A 20,321-nucleotide genomic window follows, 5' to 3' on the forward strand; every position below is an offset into this window, starting at 1 on the left:
GCACAGAATCTGCAAGTGTAGTGCGGTTCTCGGTGCAGGAGGCCATGTTTTGGTTTCCAGTGTGTGTTAGTGCCATTGGGATTAACACCTCCTATCAATGCCTGCACAGAATCTGCAAGTGCAGTGTGGTTCTCAGTCCAGGAGGCCACATTTCGGTTTCCAATGTGTGGGATTGCCATTGGGATTAACACCTCCTACCAATGCCTGTACAGAATCTGCAAGTGGAGTGCAGTTCTCAGTGCAGGAGGCCACGTTTTTGGTTTCCAGTGTGTGGGATTGCCATTGGGATTAACACCTCCCCACCAATGCCTGCACAGAATCTGCAAGTATAGTGCGGTTCTCAGTGCAGGAGGCCACATTTCGGTTTCCAATGTGTGGGATTGCCATTGGGATTAACCCCTCCCCACCAATGCCTGTACAGAATCTGCAAGTGCAGTGCGGTTCTTAGTGCAGGAGGCCATGTTTCGGTTTCCAGTGTGTGGGATTGCCATTGGGATTAACACCTTTCACCAATGCCTGCACAGAATCTGCAAGTGCAGTGTGGTTCTCAGTGCAGGAGGCCACGTTTCGGTTTCCAGTGTGTGAGATTGCCATTGGGATTAACGCCTCCCCACCAATGATCCCCCCCCCCCCCCCTTGCATCGCCTCCCCGTGAATGACAGCATGTTTTTTTTATGTGTGGTTGGTTGTGGCTGTGGGAACAGGTGCAGTCCCACAGAAGCTATCACCCGCACAGGTGTTACCCTAGCCTTAGGCAGTAACTCATATTGGCCATACGCAGTTAAAAAATCGTTTAAAAAAGCATTCGATAGGCTTGATCCTTCGACTTTCGAAATGTCAGTGGGTTAATTTCAATTATCAAAATGCAAAGCCCTAACGACTGGTCCTTCCTAGATATGAGGACAGGATGGAGCTGTGAAAGCTATCAGAATAGCTTGGGGTAGGAATGATGTTTGTGAGCTGCATAAAATCTTTTTTTTTTTTTTTTTTTTTTTTGAACTCTTTGAGAAAACCTGTATACAGTGAGTCACGATGCCAAGCTGAAATTCTGGTCTTGCATACAATTTCCAGTCTTGCTTTTCTAGCAGACATGACCATCTTATGCTGACTATAAAATCAATGGTAAACAACTGGTCATAAATCGGTAATGTTTCAAATAATGTTTTGTTTGAGAGTTATCATCAGGGTTCTGTTGATTTTGTCATATTCAACTAGCATTTTCAGCAGGACATATCCTCCCTTTCATTCATAGATTAAACCTGATTGCAGTCGTTTTTAGGAAGATACAATCCTTTCCTCAAAATGTTCATTATATTGAATGATAGTTGCATTAAAACAGGCATTGACACACCTTTTGTTTACTTGCCCAAATCAGGGTTAATTTCATTTCCAGCATTAGCATGTTTTAATCTCTGATGTCCAACCCTTTGCCTAGAATAGATAAATATTATTTATTTAACTTCAGAATTGGCTGTGGTCCAGTGAAATTAAAAAAAAAAAAAAAATGTTACCATAAATGAAAAGTGTCCCTTTGTGCTGGTGGTTGCTGTGCTGGGTATGGCTGTCATTTGTGACCCCTTGCTCCATTCAAAGAAGCCATACTACTGGTCCCACAATGATGAGAATTACATGATTGCAGGCAGGCCTTTCATCCATCCGCCTCTCTGCTCTTCATTGTGGGAACCAATGGTACACCTTCTATGAATGGAGCACATGACGAAAGGGCAGGTGTAGTCGGCACCTAATGAGTGCCTGTCACAGGTGCACCTGCTCATATAAACCCCAGCACCACATTCAAAAGGAAGAAGAAAAAAAAAAACTAAACCAACTTTAAGTAAGCCACGTGCTGAACAATGTTTGTCATGTTCGTGATTGACTAGCCAAAATTGCCTTTTGTGGGTGGCCGTATCGGCACCCTCTTGTCCGAACTCCTCATTTTGAAATATCAAAGGAGCCTGGCTGAGAATTGTCAATCAACCAGTGGTTGAATCCAATCAGATGCAGCCATTGTTGGTTTAATCTGGCAGTGTGGGGAGACCGTCCCTTTGTCACCATCAAGGCACAGTCTGGAATCACTGGACTTGAAGTACACAGCCCTAGGACCTGAAGGACACACAGGCACATATTTCTATATAGTAAGCAGGCATTCTCCATTTTTGAGGAGTTCATGTGATTTTTATTTGCCTAAATTGAAATGTTTTTTTTGTTTGTAACATTTTGTCTACAAACCCAACAATGTGTGTGTGTGTTTTTGTAATATATATTGAATATAAACTGATTGACACCAACCACTTTGCATTATGTTCACAGACTGCAGTGTTACTTTACTTTTTATGTAAACTGCACAATATGGCCAGAGCTGCACTGCTGTCAGCATTAATAGGTGTGATGGGTGACCTCCAGCTACAATGGGTGTTATGGGTGATGCCAGGTAGACCTGCAGCTACCAGGTGTATTATGGGTGATAACAAGTAAACCTCCAGCTACAAGGAGTGTTATGAGGGATACCAGGTTATACCTCCAGCTACAAGAGGATGTTATAAGGGGTCCCAGGTAGACCTCCAGCTACAAGAGGATGTTATAAGGGGTCCCAGGTAGACCTCCAGCTACAAGAGGATGTTATAAGGGGTCCCAGGTAGACCTCCAGCTACAAGAGGATTTTATAAGGGGTCCCAGGTAGACCTCCAGCTACAAGAGGATGTTATAAGGGGTCCCAGGTAGACCTCCAGGTACAATAGGATTTTATGAGAGGTCCCAGGTCAGGGGTGGGCAAACTTTTTGACTTGAGGGCCGCAATGGGTTCATATATTGGACCCGGGGGCCGGACCAAGAGTAGATGAATGATGTGTATGTATCATCCATAGTAAGTATAGTAATATTCCCCCATAGTAAGCATAGTAATTCATCCCCCCATAGTAATTCATCCCCCATATAGTAATTCATCCCCCATATAGTAATTCATCCCCCATATAGTAATTCATCCCCCATATAGTAATTCATCCCCCATATAGTAATTCATCCCCCATATAGTAATTCATCCCCCATATAGTAATTCATCCCCCCTATAGTAATTCATCCCCCCTATAGTAATTCATCCCTCATATAGTATTTCATCCCCCATATAGTAATTCATCCCCCCTATAGTATTTCATCCCCCATAGTACTATTACCCCCCAAGTAGTAAGCCAAGTCCCCCGTGTCGATTTACTTACCTTTGCTCCGCGCGTTCCTCTCGCCGTGTTCCCGCGCCATTCCGGTCTTCAGGGCGGACTGTGAGAGGAGCCTAGCTCCCCTCACGTTCGTCACGCTGCCCCGCCTACACACATCCTGACAGTATCGCGCTCCGCCGGGCCGTAGTTTGGCTGTTGCTGTCCCAGGTAGACCTTCAGCTACAAGGACGTTTATGAGGGATACCAGGTAGGCAACCAGCTGAATGGGGTGTTATAGATGATGCTATGATCACCTCCCAGCTCCCTGGTTTGTACAGGTGATCTTCATCTTTATGGTATTGTCTCATTCCAAAATAAAAATTAATGGTTACCCTAACCAAAGCAGAAATATTCTGGCAGTAGTTAGGTGATTCAGCCTCTTGGGCTTCCTAAAGCTCTAATTTGACAAGGAAATCCCATTACTTCTGTGCTATTAGTTTAATGGTAGGTCTGGGCAAAAGGAAAAAAATACATTCACTTCATCTTCACTTCATCTTCTTCAGTACATTAAGGGAAATATGGCTGAAGCTCTTTTGGCCTTACTTCTCCCGTGGGTCACAGGAGTGCATTTAATTCTGTGGATGCAGCTGACAGCAGGCTAAAGTACGCTGTCTGCTGACGCCACTCAGCCGGTCCAGACTCTGGAGAGATCACAATTTTTATGTTGGGAACCACCCGGATGCCTGGACTGTCAGCTGGCTCAGCCTCTCAGTGATCCGCTGAGAGCCTGAGCCTTCCGCACCCCAACTCCCCCCCTGCAGTCCGGGGCTCCAGTAAGCGATGAAGGGCCGCAGCACAGAGCAGTGACTGACAGTCACCGCTTTGTGCTCAGTGGACCCAAAAAATGAGTGATCAGCCATCTTTGATCACTCCATTCTCTATGTACAGCTGGCGAGGACAGCTGCAGCACTGGATCCATGCTGCAGCCACCTAGGCGAGTATGTAAGTTTGTTTTGTTTGATTCCCACACTTTTTAACTTTTCCCCAATGTGTTTCTTTGGAAACATTTCAAGAAGGTGAAAACACCTTTTTGATCTGCCAGAAGTTTAGAGAGCTCCTTACTTCCTGTAGGTAGACAGTGCAGTGCTCCTGCTGCACTGAAATCCCAAGCAGTGTTATCAGGAGCACACAGGATTTCTGGCAGATCAACAGATTTTTCCTTAATTAAAGCATTTTTAATGTGACAAATTATGGGGAAGGGTGTGTGCGAATTGCAGAGATGTACTGAATTGTTATTTTTACTTATGTTGCCCTGACATACACGATAAAGACTATAATGCCTGCAGATGGAGGATAGATATGGGTACAATCTTACCTCCAGGAAATTCAGAGAGGTGTTTTTTTTTGGGTTTTTTTGTGAGTTTTATTTTTTTGTTTATTGAGGAATAGAAAATCAGCACAACTGATATCATTTAGGGTCCTTTCACACAGGCATTTCATATGTCCGTTTTTTTTTTTTCATCTGTCCATTTACGGATGAAAAACGGACACCCATGTATTTCTATGGACTAGCGGATGTAAACGGATGATCATCTGTTTACATCCATTAATGTCCACATCCGATAACATTCAGGTTTTTTTTAACTGACAACCCTATTTTTCTTCCATAAATAAAACGGAACGGACAAAAAATGGATTTAAACGGACATACGGCCTCTTTTTGCATTGGGAAAGGATGTAAAAACCTGACGGGAAAACCTGATGTAAACGGATCCATTTCTTCTTTGAAAACTGCAACTGAACTGATTGAAAAAATGTAACGCCCGTGTGAAGGGACCCTTAGTATGATGTGGCCCTTGTGTTGATGGTTCTTTCAGGAGAAATCTTCCTCTGTCCTGTCCCCCCACCCCTGCCAACATAATCTTCAAACAGGTTCTCTTAATGGAGGGGGCAGAGCTATAAATCATCTACCTATCCTCCATTCATAGATCTGTAGTACACTTTTTAAGAATGGCAGATCTGCCGGGAAAGGGCAGGAATGGTTAAGTCGTCTTGATGAGAGCCCCTGATTTCCTATTGGCCCTCTGCATCAGAAAATTATGGCGGCAGGTGTGTGTATGGTGGTGGTGGTGGGGGCAGGGCAGAGTAAGATTTCTCCTGAAAGAATCAACACAAGACTCATACTAACTTTAAGTTATGTCCCTTGTGCTGATTTTTCTGTTTTTTATTTTAGCTCCGCTTAAACTTTGATTGTTAATTGATAAAATAACTGGTGTATGATGTTGTGGTGTTTCTTTTATCCTGACCAGACTGGTGATAGGACTAAAATGACAGTAACAGGATCCAGCATCTGCATGGTCTTGTTGCGGTGGCCAGGGCCATGAATTCTAACCCAGATTCAAGTTTTCTCATTCTGAATGGATTGTATTGAAACTCTCAAGTTTTAAAAATCGCTGCAGAAAATCAGTTTTGCAACTTCTAAAAACACCTCAAAGGTAAACCATATTTCCTTTTAGGCCCAGTACATCTGTACTGATTTCCAGCAGCAGGACACATGGCTGTACATCATGGGAAAAGACAGGGATCAACTACAGAGTTGGCTAATAGGTGACATAACGAAATCTCGGCGCAGTACGTTTAAAGCCAGCCGTAGATGGTTCAGATCTCTGCTGGTTTAGCAGGACCTGGGCAAGATTCGAACCATGTATGGCAGGCTGGCCAGCCTGTCTGATTTACGTGCGATTATTGCCAGCGGCTATTATAGCCACTAGCAGTAACCACCCATGGTTGCAGGAAAGAAATTCACTATGGCTGGCCTAATTTGAAAAAAAAATCCTGATATTTTTCTCCCCTCAAGGTCTTCTTTGAGGCCCATAAGAATGATTGGTAATGCGCTAAACGGCATACAGTGCATTTTAGGATGTTGCTCGGCACTCAGTCTTGTGTCCTCTTGGAAGGCCTCACTCAGCTATACTATCTTCCTGCTGCGACCAGTGAAGGTGGTTACAAAGGTTTCAGGACTGGTGGTTTTTGATATCAAAACATTTATCTGAGAGGTCAGGAAGTGCCCTGTGCTTCTTGACCTCACATGCACACCACTAAACCACCATGGGTGATGTGAGGAAGAGGTTGGAGAGGTCGTTACACCACACTGATCACAATCGGACAAAGTTCACCAGGTGTAAAGAGGTAAGATGCCTTTGCATGTCAGTATGTGTGCTTTGTTCAAGTTGAGGTGCAGTCTTTGGCATGCAGTGATGTGAGTGTTTTTGTATGCAAGTGTGTACAGCGGTTTTGAAAGTGCATGTGCAATCATGAAATAATTCACTAACATAAGAAAAGAATAGAAATAGTGTGTGCATGTATATTAGTATGTCAGGAAACCTGCTTTTCTGCACAAAATAAAAGGGCGGGGAAGGGGGTCTAGTTTGCACACCTTAGCAAATATATGTGTAAGCTGCAGCGGCCACATCAAGGTACCCCAGTGTACTGCAGTCCTAACTATTACATTTTAGAGTCTCCCTAGTTGGAGCAAATGTATCTGTAGTGATGGATAGGTTAGGGCAGTGTTTCTCAACTCCAGTCCTCATGGACCCCCAACAGGTCATGTTTTCAGAATTTCCCTCAGATGAAAAAGCTGTGGTAATTACTAAGGCAGTGAAACTGATCAAATCACCTGTGCAAAATAATGGAAATCCTGAAAACATGACCTGTTGGGGGTCCATGAGGACTGGAGTTGAGAAACACTGAGTTAGGGACAGGTTTTCCTCGAGGGAGCCCACCCCTCTAAAAGCAAAGGGACGCGCGGAGCACAGGTGATTGTTTTTTTGTTTGTTTTTTTTTTTTGTTTGGTTTTTTTTTTTTTTTTTTAACTGCCAATTTCTATATAAGTACTTATTGCCAGTTTTTATCTAATAAGGATACAAGTGTTTATTGCACATTTACTGCAACTAAAAGACAAATGCTGCACTTGAATCAAGTTACTTGATCTTAACCACACGACAACCTTGACCCACAACCCTTAACCACTTAAGTGCCAGACCTTAGCCAAGCACCTGAACCCGAACGTTAACAGAAATTTAAACTATTATATTATTATACAGTATTTATAAAGCGCCAATAGTTCGCTCAGCGCTGTACATTACAAAGGGGGACAGAACATGTGACAGAATAATACCAATACAATGCAAAACATGAGGGGATCGAGGGCCCTGCTCTTTCGAGCTTACAATCTATCACAGAAGTAAATCTGTAAATATCATACTGCTACTAGTTCTGATAATCCTCCCACCCCCCCCCCCCCCCACCCCCCCAAGAAAAATAGCATAACAACAAAATAAACACATGCTCCTGATTGTCTTTTGTAGTTCAGAGAAGGGGAAGATTTTTAATTGGTTATGGAATGGGTTGTGCGTTAGCAAGCATTTTCATTCCTCTGTGCCTGCTGTTATTGATGTCCCCTTGGTAGTCCTTGGGGTTGAAGCCATTACTTACCTCAAATGATGATTTCTGTGACAGCTGTGCCTGCCTTTTCTTTTTTCAGCTGGATTTTGGAATGCTACGCACACCATTTCTTCATCATTATCCAAAATCCATTCTTCAGGCTTGGCTTAAATGTTAGTTGAAGCTCTCTTCTGGTGTACCACCTTATGGAGACTGTTTAAAATTCAAAGTCTCCGTCCTCTATGAAGAGGGAGGGTTAGTTTTGAAAAGTCTGGGAGAGGGCAATTCACAAACTTATCTTATATGTTGAATTATAGCTGAATTGTGGAAAAAATGAGCCGTACATTTAGAGATGTATGGAAATGCCCGACACCATTGTTGAAGCTCTGTGGCCTTACCTCCGTCTATAAAAGCACCCACTTTGGGCTATGGATAACCATTCTAGCTTTCCTGGTGGTTTTTCTAGGCCTTTTAACTGAATAGTCAAATTTGCTGTCCACACAGTTGCCGGCTATAGCATTTACCACAGCAGACTGCCTAATTAAAAAATGCATCTGATAATTAAAGGATACTTGTAATGAGAACACTATATGGGTTGCTGAATTTGTAAAATGCATGTTGCTTGGCTGTCATGCTGACCCTCTGAAATCTGTACTTTCTGATTCTAAATGGCTATTGGCTTCTAATTTACTTACGTGTTATGGACCTGGACAGTATGGATGACAGATGACCCTGTATTTCAAGAGGTCAGCATGGCAACCACCATGTCAGACTCCCTTTTAAAGTATTTGTCACACTAACTGGTGGCATAAGGATCATGTTTGCTATTTGTATCATTAGAGCGGTTTGGGTAGCAGTTTCTGCACTGCTCTGTCTGGCTTACTTTTCAGCAAAGTCCACTTTAGGAGCAAAGCTAAAATATGTGCCCAAAAATGGCAAGCAGATGGCAAAGGACTTGTCCAGTGAAAGTAAAGAAAAGAGTGCCATTGAGGAGGACTAAACCCTTTTGTTTCAGCATATTTTTACAAAAATAAACTTAAAGTGGGGAAGGTTTTGGGGGCTAGCCTGCCCACTTCACCAGCTTCGTTGTCCTCTATGGCAGAGGACTTGTTTGCCAGTATTTACTTGAATGAAGCAAGGAGATCCTTGTGTTGGTTTTCAGGTACAGCTTTCTCTCCAGCAAAGAGAACAGTGAGCAACACAGTAGTGATATCAGCAAATCTGAGACTAGCAGTCAGAGACAGCAGTGCCTTAGGTCATCTCACACTGCAGCTATGAGGCACAAGGAAAAGGAAACATACTGCTATTTTTCAAGAGAAATTAAATGCAAAAGGCAAACTAACATTTCTAGATGTTCCAGATAACATAACAAATCTTCACTTTTTGAGTTCAGGTCCTCTATAAGCTCTTTTTTCTTTTTGGCTTGATAGTTATTTACAGTTCTGTTGCTTGAATTGCTTTGGTGGAAATTAGTTTTACGAAGTATGAGTGTCACATTGTGATATATTTAACAATTAAATTAAATTTCAAACAGAAATGTGTTACAAATGTTTAACATTTATTTATTTATTTTCTTCTAGGGCTGTCTTTGCCAGTCTGCAGAGTATTAAAAGACATTGTGAAGGATCCAGTAGTTATCAAGAGTACAGTGGCTGGTAAAATAGAGTACGAGTACATTGATCCAAAGAAGTTGGAGTTCCTTTTACCCTTTGTAGGAATGGAGTAAGTTTGTTTTTTGTTTATTGGGGGATGGAAACTCCAGAACCCTGGGCACTCTTTGCTGAGGTAATGGCAACTGCTACCACCTTAAAGCTGACCTCCAGCATTTAGTTTAGTTTAAATAGTTCTTTTGGACCATGCTGGTCCCAAATAAAGTATTGCCTTCACTAAACGATGGAGTGGCTGCTGTTTGAACTGTATGTAGCCTCCGCATTATACACTATACATCTGTGGGATGGCAGTGGGATGGCAACTTCCAGTCCCACTCCTCAAGCAAAGTAGAGGTGGGATAAGCACTGCTAAGCCATTCACAATGAGCTTTGTTTTCTGTGAATTAATACAAAGCTTCCTTTTGATTGGCTGAGGTGGGTGGATGATGTCATGATCTCTGACGCACCCAATCAGAGGAAGATTTGTGTTCATAGAATACAAACCTTCCTGTGAATGGCTGGGCAGCTCTCAGCCCAACTCTACTTTGTTCTGGGAATGGGATGGAAAATTCCCATCAGAAGACAGCTGTATAGTGTATAAAGCTGAATCTACATACAGTTTTTATACAGCGCTCCTAGCCACTGCATCTTCTACGGGTAATGGATCTTTTGGACTAGCTTGGTCCAAGCAAACGATTTAAATTCCACTAAAAGCTGGAGATCCACTTTGAGTCTAAAAACAGCAGCAGCTGAGTAGGAGGTCCTACCTTCCTAAGGCCTAAGCTACACTGGGATTGGGTGTCTGTGCAGAGGGATATGCCCGTTAGGAGAGGCCTAGCCTTCTGCTTTCATGTTGTCTTACCTTCTAGTGGCCAGACTTAAACTCAATGGGGCTAGTGGTCTGTGTCCCTCAATGAACAGTGTTCTATGCGAAGTACAAAAATCCCACACCCATCTTGGTATTCTAAATAAAAAAAAAATTGTTTTATTTCACAGAACAGAGAGCAGCTGGGGTTCTGAAACCGAGTCGGCGGAGGAGGACCAGTTTGTAACAACTGTTGACCCAGGTGAAAGCACAAGTGTTGGTGGAGAGGAAGGAAATAAGCCGGTCGGGGGAACAGCTGCAGGAGGCACCATGACATGCAAAATAGACCAAGAGGGAAGAAAGGACTCCGTTTGTTTAGTTCATGTGTGATTTGACAAAGTGTTATAAGAGTTCCACCAGTTGTTGGTCCACTAAGTTTTTTTACTTTTGTGAAAAGTGTGCACCCCAGTATACAGCAGAAATGTATGTCTCTTTATAAATTTTTATTTTGTATATCCATAGGCTCATCCACCATCATTTTTCAGCCTTCTTCTTCCAGCAAGTCCACTAAGCTTTAACTGCTGCTGCGGCGGCATCACTATTACCTCCATCTGGCTACTACAGCAAGGGGTGTATGATCAATGTTCTTATTAGCCATGTCATTTATGTTCCTCACCAAATGCCTTACTACCTGCAATGACCTAAGCACCTTGTTTTTATTTCACTGGTTTCATCAGCAATTGGTGTCCTCTTCAAAAAAAAAAAAAAGTTGAAATTTATGATTCCGTTTGGACTTTTATTCTGTACTGTGTATTTGTTGTTTGGAATAATGTAAGTAGTTTTGACCGTTTTTATTGTTCCTATGTGGTCTACATATTGTGTAGTTATGGATGTACCTTTCCATGAAAAAACTGTTTAAAAAAATATTTAATGTTCTATTTTTGACATTTTTTAGAAAAATTAAAATAATACAGCAATATAGTGCCATGTGTGGTCAGTCTTTAAAGTGATACTAAACACACACTGTTTAATTGACATTGTCCCTTTTTCTGTATGTGAATGATGGCACTGTAATTGATAAAAACAAAATCTAAGTGGCTTTTTTTTCTAATCGATATACAGCTGCCACATGACCCACGCTCTTTTCCAGCCTGTCTGTGGGGAAACGGTGGCAGGAGGAGCTTCTAGTGCTCTGCTGCTGATCACATGTCCAAAACTGAATTGCATATTCTAGATAAGGGTCTTACTGATGATTTGTACATGGGTAAAATTATATCTCTCTATCTCTAACCTCTTTCCTCATCTCTATCCTTTATCGTTAATAAATATATTAAAAAGTAAGGGTCCCAACACTGAACCTTGGGGTACCCCACTGACAACCCTAGACCATTCAGAGCATGAATCATTAACCACTACTCTCTGAATGCGATCTTTTAGCCAGTTTTCTATCCATTTACATACTGATTGTTCCAAGACTGTTCTTGTAGACTTTACCTTACAAATTAGCTGTGTGTTGGGAACTGTGTCAGAGTATACCACGTCCAGCGCCACCCCTCTGTCCAAGTATACCACATCCAACGCCACCCCTCTGTCCAAGTATACCACGTCCACCGCCACCCCTCCTGTCCAAGTATACCACGTCCACCGCCACCCCTCCTGTCCAAGTATACCACGTCCACCGCCACCCCTCTGTCCAAGTATACCAAGTCCACCGCCACCCCTCTGTCCAAGTATACCACGTCCAGCGCCACCCCTCTGTCCAAGTATACCACGTCCAGCGCCACCCCTCTGTCCAAGTATACCACGTCCAGCGCCACCCCTCTGTCCAAGTATACCACGTCCAGCGCCACCCCTCTGTCCAAGTATACCACGTCCAGCGCCACCCCTCTGTCCAAGTATACCACGTCCAGCGCCACCCCTCTGTCCAAGTATACCACGTCCAGCGCCACCCCTCTGTCCAAGTATACCAAGTCCACCGCCACCTCTCTGTCCAAGGTTTTGCTCACCGCCTCATAAAAAGAAATCAGCTTTGTTTGACAACTTCTGTCTTTCATGAATCCATGCTGTCTGTTACTTAAAATATATAAGCAAGAACTCATCTATGTGATCTTTTATTAAACTCTCCAGTATCTTCCCAATTATAGAAGTTAAACGAACAGGTCTATAATTGGTAAAGATTTTGATCCCTTTTTAAATAAAAGCACCACATTGGCCTTACGCCAATCCAGTGGTACTATGCCAGTCACTAAAGAGTCCCTAAAAATTAGAAACAATGGCTTTGAAATGAGAGCTCCGTTCTTTAAGGCCCCGTGGGTGTATACCATCCAGTCCAGGTGCTTTATTCACCTTTTTATTCTGTCTAAATATTTCTGGATAATTTCAATTGTGAGCCAATGTGGATCATCTGGAGCGGTGTCAGTACCATGCCCATTATGGACAAGAGCTCCCCCATGCTCCTTTGTATACACAGAGCTGAAGAATGTATTTAATAAATTTGCCTTCTCTTTTCCCCAGTCACCCACTCCTAGATTATTTTGTAAAGGGCCTACATGCCTGGACCGGATCTTTTTACTATGAATATATTTGATTTTGGGGGTTTGTCCTATCTTTTGCAGTCTGTTGTTCGTTTTCAGTTTTTGTGGCCTTGATTTCCTTTTTACATGTTCTGTTATATTCTTTGTAATGGTTAAACGATTTCATTTTTATATTTTATAAATGCTCTTTTATAATTTATGGGTGTTTTTTTTTGTTTTGTTTTTTTTGTTTTTTTTTAACTTTGCCCTTAAGCCACATACGATGGATTTTTTTTAAGCCTCTTTAAACTTATTGCCCACGGGAATATATTTTGCAGTCTTTTTTTTTTTTTTTTTTTAAGAACTCCCATTGCTGTGTTATGTTCATCAATACCAATATTATCTCCAAGTCTAATTCTTGGAGAACAGCTCTCCGCCTTGGAAATTTAGCTCTCTTAAAGTTGAGCGTTTTTATTTTTCCCCTATGTGCTTGTTGTTTACGGCTAACAATAAGTCAAATCCTGTTATGGTCACTGATACCCAGATGTTCTTTTTACATGTGTGATCCTATAGTCACATGGGCTGCTCAGATGTGATGGGGAGGAAATGCTCAGCACAGAAACTCACTGAAAACTGAGCATGTGCGGTAGCTGTTAACACTGTAATGCAAAATACCCAACTGCATTAAGGACAGTGGAGATGGAGAACAGCAGGATCAACCAGGATTTTTTGCAGAATACAGAAAGCGAATCCAAAGTGATAGAGTATGAACAGCATGTAATACAGCATTATGTGATAATTTTTTTTAAATTGTGGTTTTAATGACACTTTAAGTATTCAAATACATTTTAAAGCTGAACTCCAATCTTGAACATGTTCGCAGGCTCATTTTCTGTATTGAAATTGCTCAGATTACACTACTTGATTTCTCTGCACACTGTGAGCATCTCACAATGTGCATTAGAAGCTGCAGAATGTCAGACCCTGCCTCCTGGTTGGAGGATAATCCAGCATTAGCTAGCTTTCCCTCCCCAGCCTGATCTCCCTTCCATTTCATTAATTGGATTTCTTTTAACCAAGGAGGCTTAGCATCACATATGACTGCTACATAGCGTGGTCTGCATGCAAATGCACCCTGCCCAGAAACACCCATCCATGAAGTCATTTTAATATTTGCCAAACGCCTCCCAAGAACCAACCCATTGCTTGCATCAGTTTTGAAGGTTCTTGATAGGCGTACTGAGGCAGGCTGCTGTGTTTTCTGGAAGCACAGCCCAACAACATGCTGGCCCCCTCACACCAGCCATGATCTACCTGCATTGCTTAGAGAAGCACATTGACTCATTAATCAGCTTGGGAATGGTGGCTGGCCGCTGTGTCTTTGCCTAAACAGCAAATGAATAAAGCTCCTGATAGGTTGATGTTTAAGCCTGCTTTAACACTGATCCGTTGCAGGTCTAGTGCATTTTATTTGAAATCCTGCATGCTTCATATTTGGTGTGGTTAAAAAAAAAAAAAAAAAAAACCTCCCCTCTACATTTAAATCAAAAGGATTGTGTTGAATTTTTAGTGCTTTTAGTAAGTCGCGTGTCCTGTTAAAAAAAAAAAAAAAAAAAAAAAGCACCACGAGCGGGGTAAAAAAAACGTGCCAACGGTAAAAACGGATCAATGTGAAAGTAGCCTTGTTCAGCTTGGTGTTGTGGAACCTATATACGTTAATACATAATTTTTTTTTTTTTGTATTTAAAGGTATCTTGTGTAAGTACCTGAAACTGACTTGGTATCTGCCTCTTCTGTACAACAAAGCTCAGGATAGAAGTGGGAGAAGCAGCATTGGGAGCCAGTTAGTTGTGCTATGTCAGACGGGCGAATTATTCTCTGTGATCCTGGATTTTATTCTAAGTGATCTTTCGCTAAGGAAATCATACTTCTTTTCTATGGAATAAGCTAATTTTCCAGTAATTTGTAGTGATTCATGACCGTGACAAACGTGCCAGTGCAAGTCACTCTGCATTCGCTGTAGCTACAGATTGTTGTGGGGGATTTTTTTTTTAATACACTGCTCAAAGGAATTAAAGGAACACTTTTTAATCGGAGTATAGCATCACATCAATTAAACTCTTGTGATATTGATCTGGTCAGTGAAGTAGCAGAGGGGGTTGTTAATCAGTTTCAGCTGCTTTGGTGTTAATAAAAGAAACATCAGGTGCACTAGATGGGCAACAATGAGACCACCCCCAAAACAGTAATGGTTTTACAGGTGAAGGCCACTGACATTTTTTCCCCTACTCACCTTTTCTGACTGGTTTTCACTACTTTTGCATTTTGGCTAGGGTCAGTGTCACTACTGGTAGCATGAGGCAATAGCTGGACCCTACAGTGGTTGCAGAGGCAGTTCAACTCTTCCCGGGTGGTACATCAATACGTGCCATTGCCAGAAGGTTTGCTGTGTCTCCCAACACAGTCTCAAGAGCATGGAGGAGATTCCAAGAGACAGGCAGTTACTCTCGGAGAGTAGGACATGTGACTGACGTGAAAGGGTGTGGAGAACGTTATGCTGCCTGTAACATCGTTCAGCATGACCGTTTTGGTGGTGGGTCAGTGATAGTCTGGGGAGGCATATCCATGGAGGGACACACAGACCTCTACAAGCTAGACAATGGCACCCTGACTGCCATTAGGTATGGGGATGAAATCCTTGGACCCATTGTCAGACCCTACGCTGGTGCAGTGGGTCCTGGCTTCCTGGCACACAACAATGCTCGGCCTCATGTGGGGAGAGTATGCAGGCAGTTCCTGGAGGAGGAAGGAATTGATACCATTGAATGGCCCCCACGTTTGCCTGCCCTAAATCCAATAGAACATCTCTGGGATGTCATGTTTTGGTCCATCTGATGCTACCAAGTTTCACCTCAGACTGTCCAGGAGCTCAGTGATGCCCTGGTCCAGGTCTGGGAGGAAATACCCCAGGACACCATCCGTGGTCTCATTAGGAGCCTCCTCCGACATTGTCAGGCATACATACAAGCGCATGGGGGCCACACAAACTACTGAGGACCATTCTGAGTTGCTGCAATAAAATTTCAGCAAAACGGAATAGCCTGCTGCATCATCATTTCACTTTGATTTTCGGGGCGTCTTTGAATTCAGTCCTCTGTAGGTCGATCATTTTCATTTCCATCAAACGAAGGGGCTTCCTTACGTTCCTAACACATTACCCCGTCCATATCAGCATAGAGATCCAGCAGGAGATTCTTCCCCATTGAGATCTGATGTGTTTTCAAAGTGTTTCTTTAAATTTTTTTATAAGCAGTGTAGCAGCAAACATTAATATAATGATGTAGCACGGGTTCGACCTGTAACTAAGTAAAATCGCTTCTTGACAGCAAATTGGCTGCGTCATTAGCTAATATTTGTAATTACAAAATGGCCTATCTGATATGGCCCTAAATAGCACATGGAGCATTTTGTTCATGATGTCAATATATTGTCCTAAAAGTCTATGCATTTCACCCATTTTAAGACTAAATTAATTTCCCGCACCAAATATGAATGAACTCTTCATCACCTCACCAGCCGTGCATTTCCACAGTAACGGGTTTAGGAATGTAGGAGACGTGTAAAGGCATCTGGAGAATTAAGACGTCAGAATTTACTGTATCAAATGCCACAGTATGAAAACGCAGACTATGCCAACGTACATATAGAAGCTCTAGAGATTTGTAGTAAAAAGTGGCTCATGGCTACGCACGCCACCATTTGAATTCTTAGTTTTTGTGTGGCTTATTCTTCATCTTTTCTTTTTCCTTTTTTTTTTTTTTTTTTTTTTTTATATAAAAGATGGTTATGGTTCAGATCACCAGGAAATTGTTTTTTTACTCTCATTTTCAATGTATTTAAAGTGGAAGGAAAGGCATTACCATTAAGATATAGCAATCAATCTTAATCCAGTATTTTATAAGATCTGCATTAGTAAGAAGTTCAAAATTTGCTTCCTTTCTGGTTATTCTGTTCATTTTGGGTCTGTGGCGTGTCCCTTGCCAGCTAGCTACATCATTTCCAGAAGTGACATGGCTAGCCAGCCAGCCAGCATTCACAAAGAATGCTAGGTGGGCGGGCAGGGAGCGGGGTTACTCTGAGCTATGCGCCGCTGTTTGCACAGAAGCAGGCAACGGTTCACATATGTGCGTTCCTGCGGTCTGCGCGGGCACGTGAGCCCATTCATTTGAATGGACGCCCGTGCCCCGGGACACGCAGGGAAGAAGTCCCTGCACTTCTGAACACACAGCCCGCACGGGAACCTCGGTTCCCAGTATGATTGCGAATTCCAGTGTGGGCAGCGTGCCTTTAGAATTAATGGCACCTGCCCGCGGGTCCGCATTCTTCTGTGCGGGTGGTACGGCTGCACAGATTCTGATCCGCAGCGGCACCACCCGCACAGATGTGAACCTAGCCTAAGGAAGTGCCTGTGAACTGCCACATTCAGCTGCACAGGCACACCATTGTCGGCAAACCTCAAGAGATTGCAGATTGTCTAGGTTACATTGGTGTTTCTAATCTAGACGATTAGGAAAATGCGTAATACAAACATATTTATTTCAGGTACTTATATAGCGCCGTCCATTTACGAAGCGCTTTATATATATATACATATATATATAGTACATTCACATCAGTCCCTGACCCTCAAGGGGTGTACAATCTAAGGTCCCTAACTCGCATTCATACATACACATACTAGGGACAATTTAGACAGGAGCCAATTAACCTACCAGCATGTCTTTGGAGTGTGGGAGGAAACCCACACAGGCACAGGGAGAACATGCAAACTCCAAGCAGGTGATGCCATGGTTGGGTTTCGAACCAACGACCCGAGTGCTGCCAGGCGGACGTGCTAACCATTTAGCCACTGTGCTGCCCACACATACTCATTTTTAAACATGCCAAGCAAGTGCAGAATTTTATTTTTGACCGAAATTCCACTTTAAAGCTGCGTTTAGACGTGCAAGTTTCATTGCTGCATCTCTGAAAAGTGTTCCACAATAGGTTGCATTTTAGAATCATTTGACAGATGGTGAGGAGGCAATTGGTTGCCTTCTTCCCACCTTGATTTAACCCTGTCATGACACAACTGCATGAATTGTGGTACTGCCCCATTCACCTGAACGGGTCACGTTTGGCAGTTCTTTGCATGTGTACATCTCTGCTCTGCTGTCCTTGCAGCTTAACCTCCCTGGCGGTATTCCTGAGTGTAGCTCGGGGTAACATTTCAGTACCACAAACGGTAACCCCGAGCTACACTCGGGAATACCATGCGGCGCTGCTCCGGCATTTGTTCTTCACTTACCTTACCCTGCGCTCCCACGATGTGTCCCCTGCAGCGTCCCCGGCCATCTCCTCCGGCCGATGCCGGCATCCGGCTTCTGTGTCCTGTCCCTGTGACGTCGGGACGTACGGGCGCCGCTGGCGGCGGGAAATTTAAAAATTTTAAAAAATGTCTTTTTTTTTTTTTTTTTTACATAGTAAAACATTGCTGTCTCAACCAATTTCACATACATCTTGTCCCTAATGCTTTGTCCGGCGCCCTGCCTGCATGTTGTCTGTTCTTTCTGCCTGGAAACTGAGAAATGTCCATAGCGTCCAAAAAGCGTCCCTTTAGGTCAAAAGCGGTTTTAGACCGGCTGGAGAACAGCGATAGTAAATCAGAACCACTTGCAGAATTGAGTGATAATGATTTGTGGGGGAAAATCGTCATCAGACACTGAAAACGATTTTGCGACTTTGCTCAGCAATGTGCTAACTTGGCGCTATATTTCACATTTCAGTGTTTTTGGTTTGATTATATTTCTGAATTAAATGTATTATTATTATATTATTATTTTTTATGATTATTTATTAAATTATAATTTATGATTTCGTGTTTCAAATTTTATCCTACCCGGGATGTTTACTAGACTCTTGTTCGGACAGATTTCAGTGAGTAATTCCTAAAAATTACAGGCCTACAATAAAAAACTACATATTTCCATGCAAACAAATGGTACCGCTTTCAGCACCAAAAATCGGAAAGAATCATACCGCCAGGGAGGTTAAGGAGCGTGGTAAAGGTGGTCCAATCACAAGTGTAAGCCAGCCTTTATTAAAAATGACAAACTTGCTTGGAGGTGGAGACCAGATAGATCACTTAATATGACAGTGGCTATCATTTACGCCTTGTAATACAGTCCCCTGTAAGTTGGGTGGAGTGGGGTTAGGTTTGTCAATAGCCCCGTTGGAAAATAGCTTTTTTGTGCGATTCAGGGCTTGTTCACATTGCGCACACACTACACGTTCCATCTTAGTATGTGGGCAGCTAGCTGTCAGTTTCGGCTGCAGTGAGGGGGTGGTGTGATGCACATTTTTCAGTTCCTTTTCTATTTTATTGATGCATTTTTTCATTTATTTGAAGTGACATTTCATGTCTCCCACAGCAGTGTCATGCCTTGCGATTCTGTGCGGTGACATGCGGTGCCTATCTGCACTGCTGAAAATGCAGCATGTCTGTATTTTACTGCAGCTCACTGTATTGCAGGGCGAATGGGGCACCTAGAAAGCAATTGTTAGGGGTGACTGGTGGTCTTCAGGTGCAGAAAAACAGTCACCACACTATGTGAATGAGTCCTCAATTTCAAATTTTAACGCTAGGTTCACACTTCGCAGTCTACTGACTGGTTGCAGGTGCAGGAATTGTTCCCACAGCCAAATCACGCTGCTCTTATGAAACTGAATGGCTCCCCCATGCATCTCGGCCCGCAGTGTGTTTGTAGGTGCGGGAACTGCAGGAAGACCACCTGGTCCAAAAGACCAGGTGGTTTCCCTGTGGCTGCGTTCTTAAAAAGGCGCAAGTACCTTTTTTCTCAGGAAACACAGGCACAACAGCCCATTCAAATGAATGGGCTGCACGGCCCACAGTAGTGTGAACCTTGGGTCAGTGTGTAGTGTAAGATCCCGCTCCTTGCTTGCCCTCCCATAAAGGGAAAAAAAAAAAAACACAGGTTTTCCGTATTTGTTTACATATACAACTCCAGTGCAAAAACCTATTTCACAGTGGCATTGGCCTACCCACTGTTTTGTTTATGTTTTTAGCACGTTTCTAAACCCATCAATTTACACAGCTCTTTACATACATATTGTACATTCACATCAGTCCATAACCCTCAAGGGGTGTACAATCTAAGGTCCCTAACTTACATTCATATACAAGGGCCAATTTAGACTGGATCCAATTAACCTACCAGCATGTCTTTGGAGTGTGGGAAGAAACCAGAGAACCTGGAGTAAACCCACAAAGGCACAGGGAGAACATGCAAACTCCAGGCAGGTGGTGCCGTGGTTGGGATTCAAACCAACGACCCTAGTACTGCCAGGTGGAAGTGCTAACCATTTAGCCACTGTGCTGCCCCAAGCTACAGTAATTGCCACTGATGTCCTAGACGCAAAAGGTCGTCACGGGCATCAGCTACAAGTGGACAGCAGCTACAAAAGTTGGTGGTTTTTTAACCCAATAAAAGGTATTCAATTGTATTAATTGTCTTTATATTTTTGTATAACCAATGTTGATTTTGGGGCGGCTTAGTGGTTAGCACGTCTGCCGTGCAGTAAAATGGGTCATGGGTTCAATTCCCAACCATGGTGCCTCCTGCATGAAATTTGCAGATGTACTCCTCTAAAAGCATGTACACACAGGATACAACATTCTTGTTTAAAGCAGGTGCATTTATCA

General features: G+C 42.9%; 1 protein-coding gene across 3 annotated transcripts in view; it reads left to right on the top strand.

Annotated features, from left to right (window-relative positions):
• Positions 1-20,321, top strand: part of ARK2N (arkadia (RNF111) N-terminal like PKA signaling regulator 2N) — a 165,043-nt gene that overhangs the window by 57,194 nt on the left and 87,528 nt on the right. The window contains exons 3-4 of one of the 3 annotated variants that reach the window (XM_089660026.1): positions 9,173-9,314; positions 10,238-11,027. The exons of the other annotated variants lie outside the window; for them this stretch is intronic. Of the exons in view, the coding sequence (XP_089516152.1) occupies positions 9,173-9,314; positions 10,238-10,436 (341 nt within the window). The 3' untranslated portion in view covers positions 10,437-11,027. Of the gene's footprint in view, positions 1-9,172; positions 9,315-10,237; positions 11,028-20,321 lie in introns of those variants that run through there. 3 annotated transcript variants of the gene reach the window in all.

Source organism: Staurois parvus, unplaced genomic scaffold (genome assembly GCF_062004578.1).
Source record: "Staurois parvus isolate SC_StPar_1 unplaced genomic scaffold, SC_StPar_1.0 ptg001198l, whole genome shotgun sequence".
Lineage (NCBI taxonomy): Eukaryota > Metazoa > Chordata > Amphibia > Anura > Ranidae > Staurois > Staurois parvus.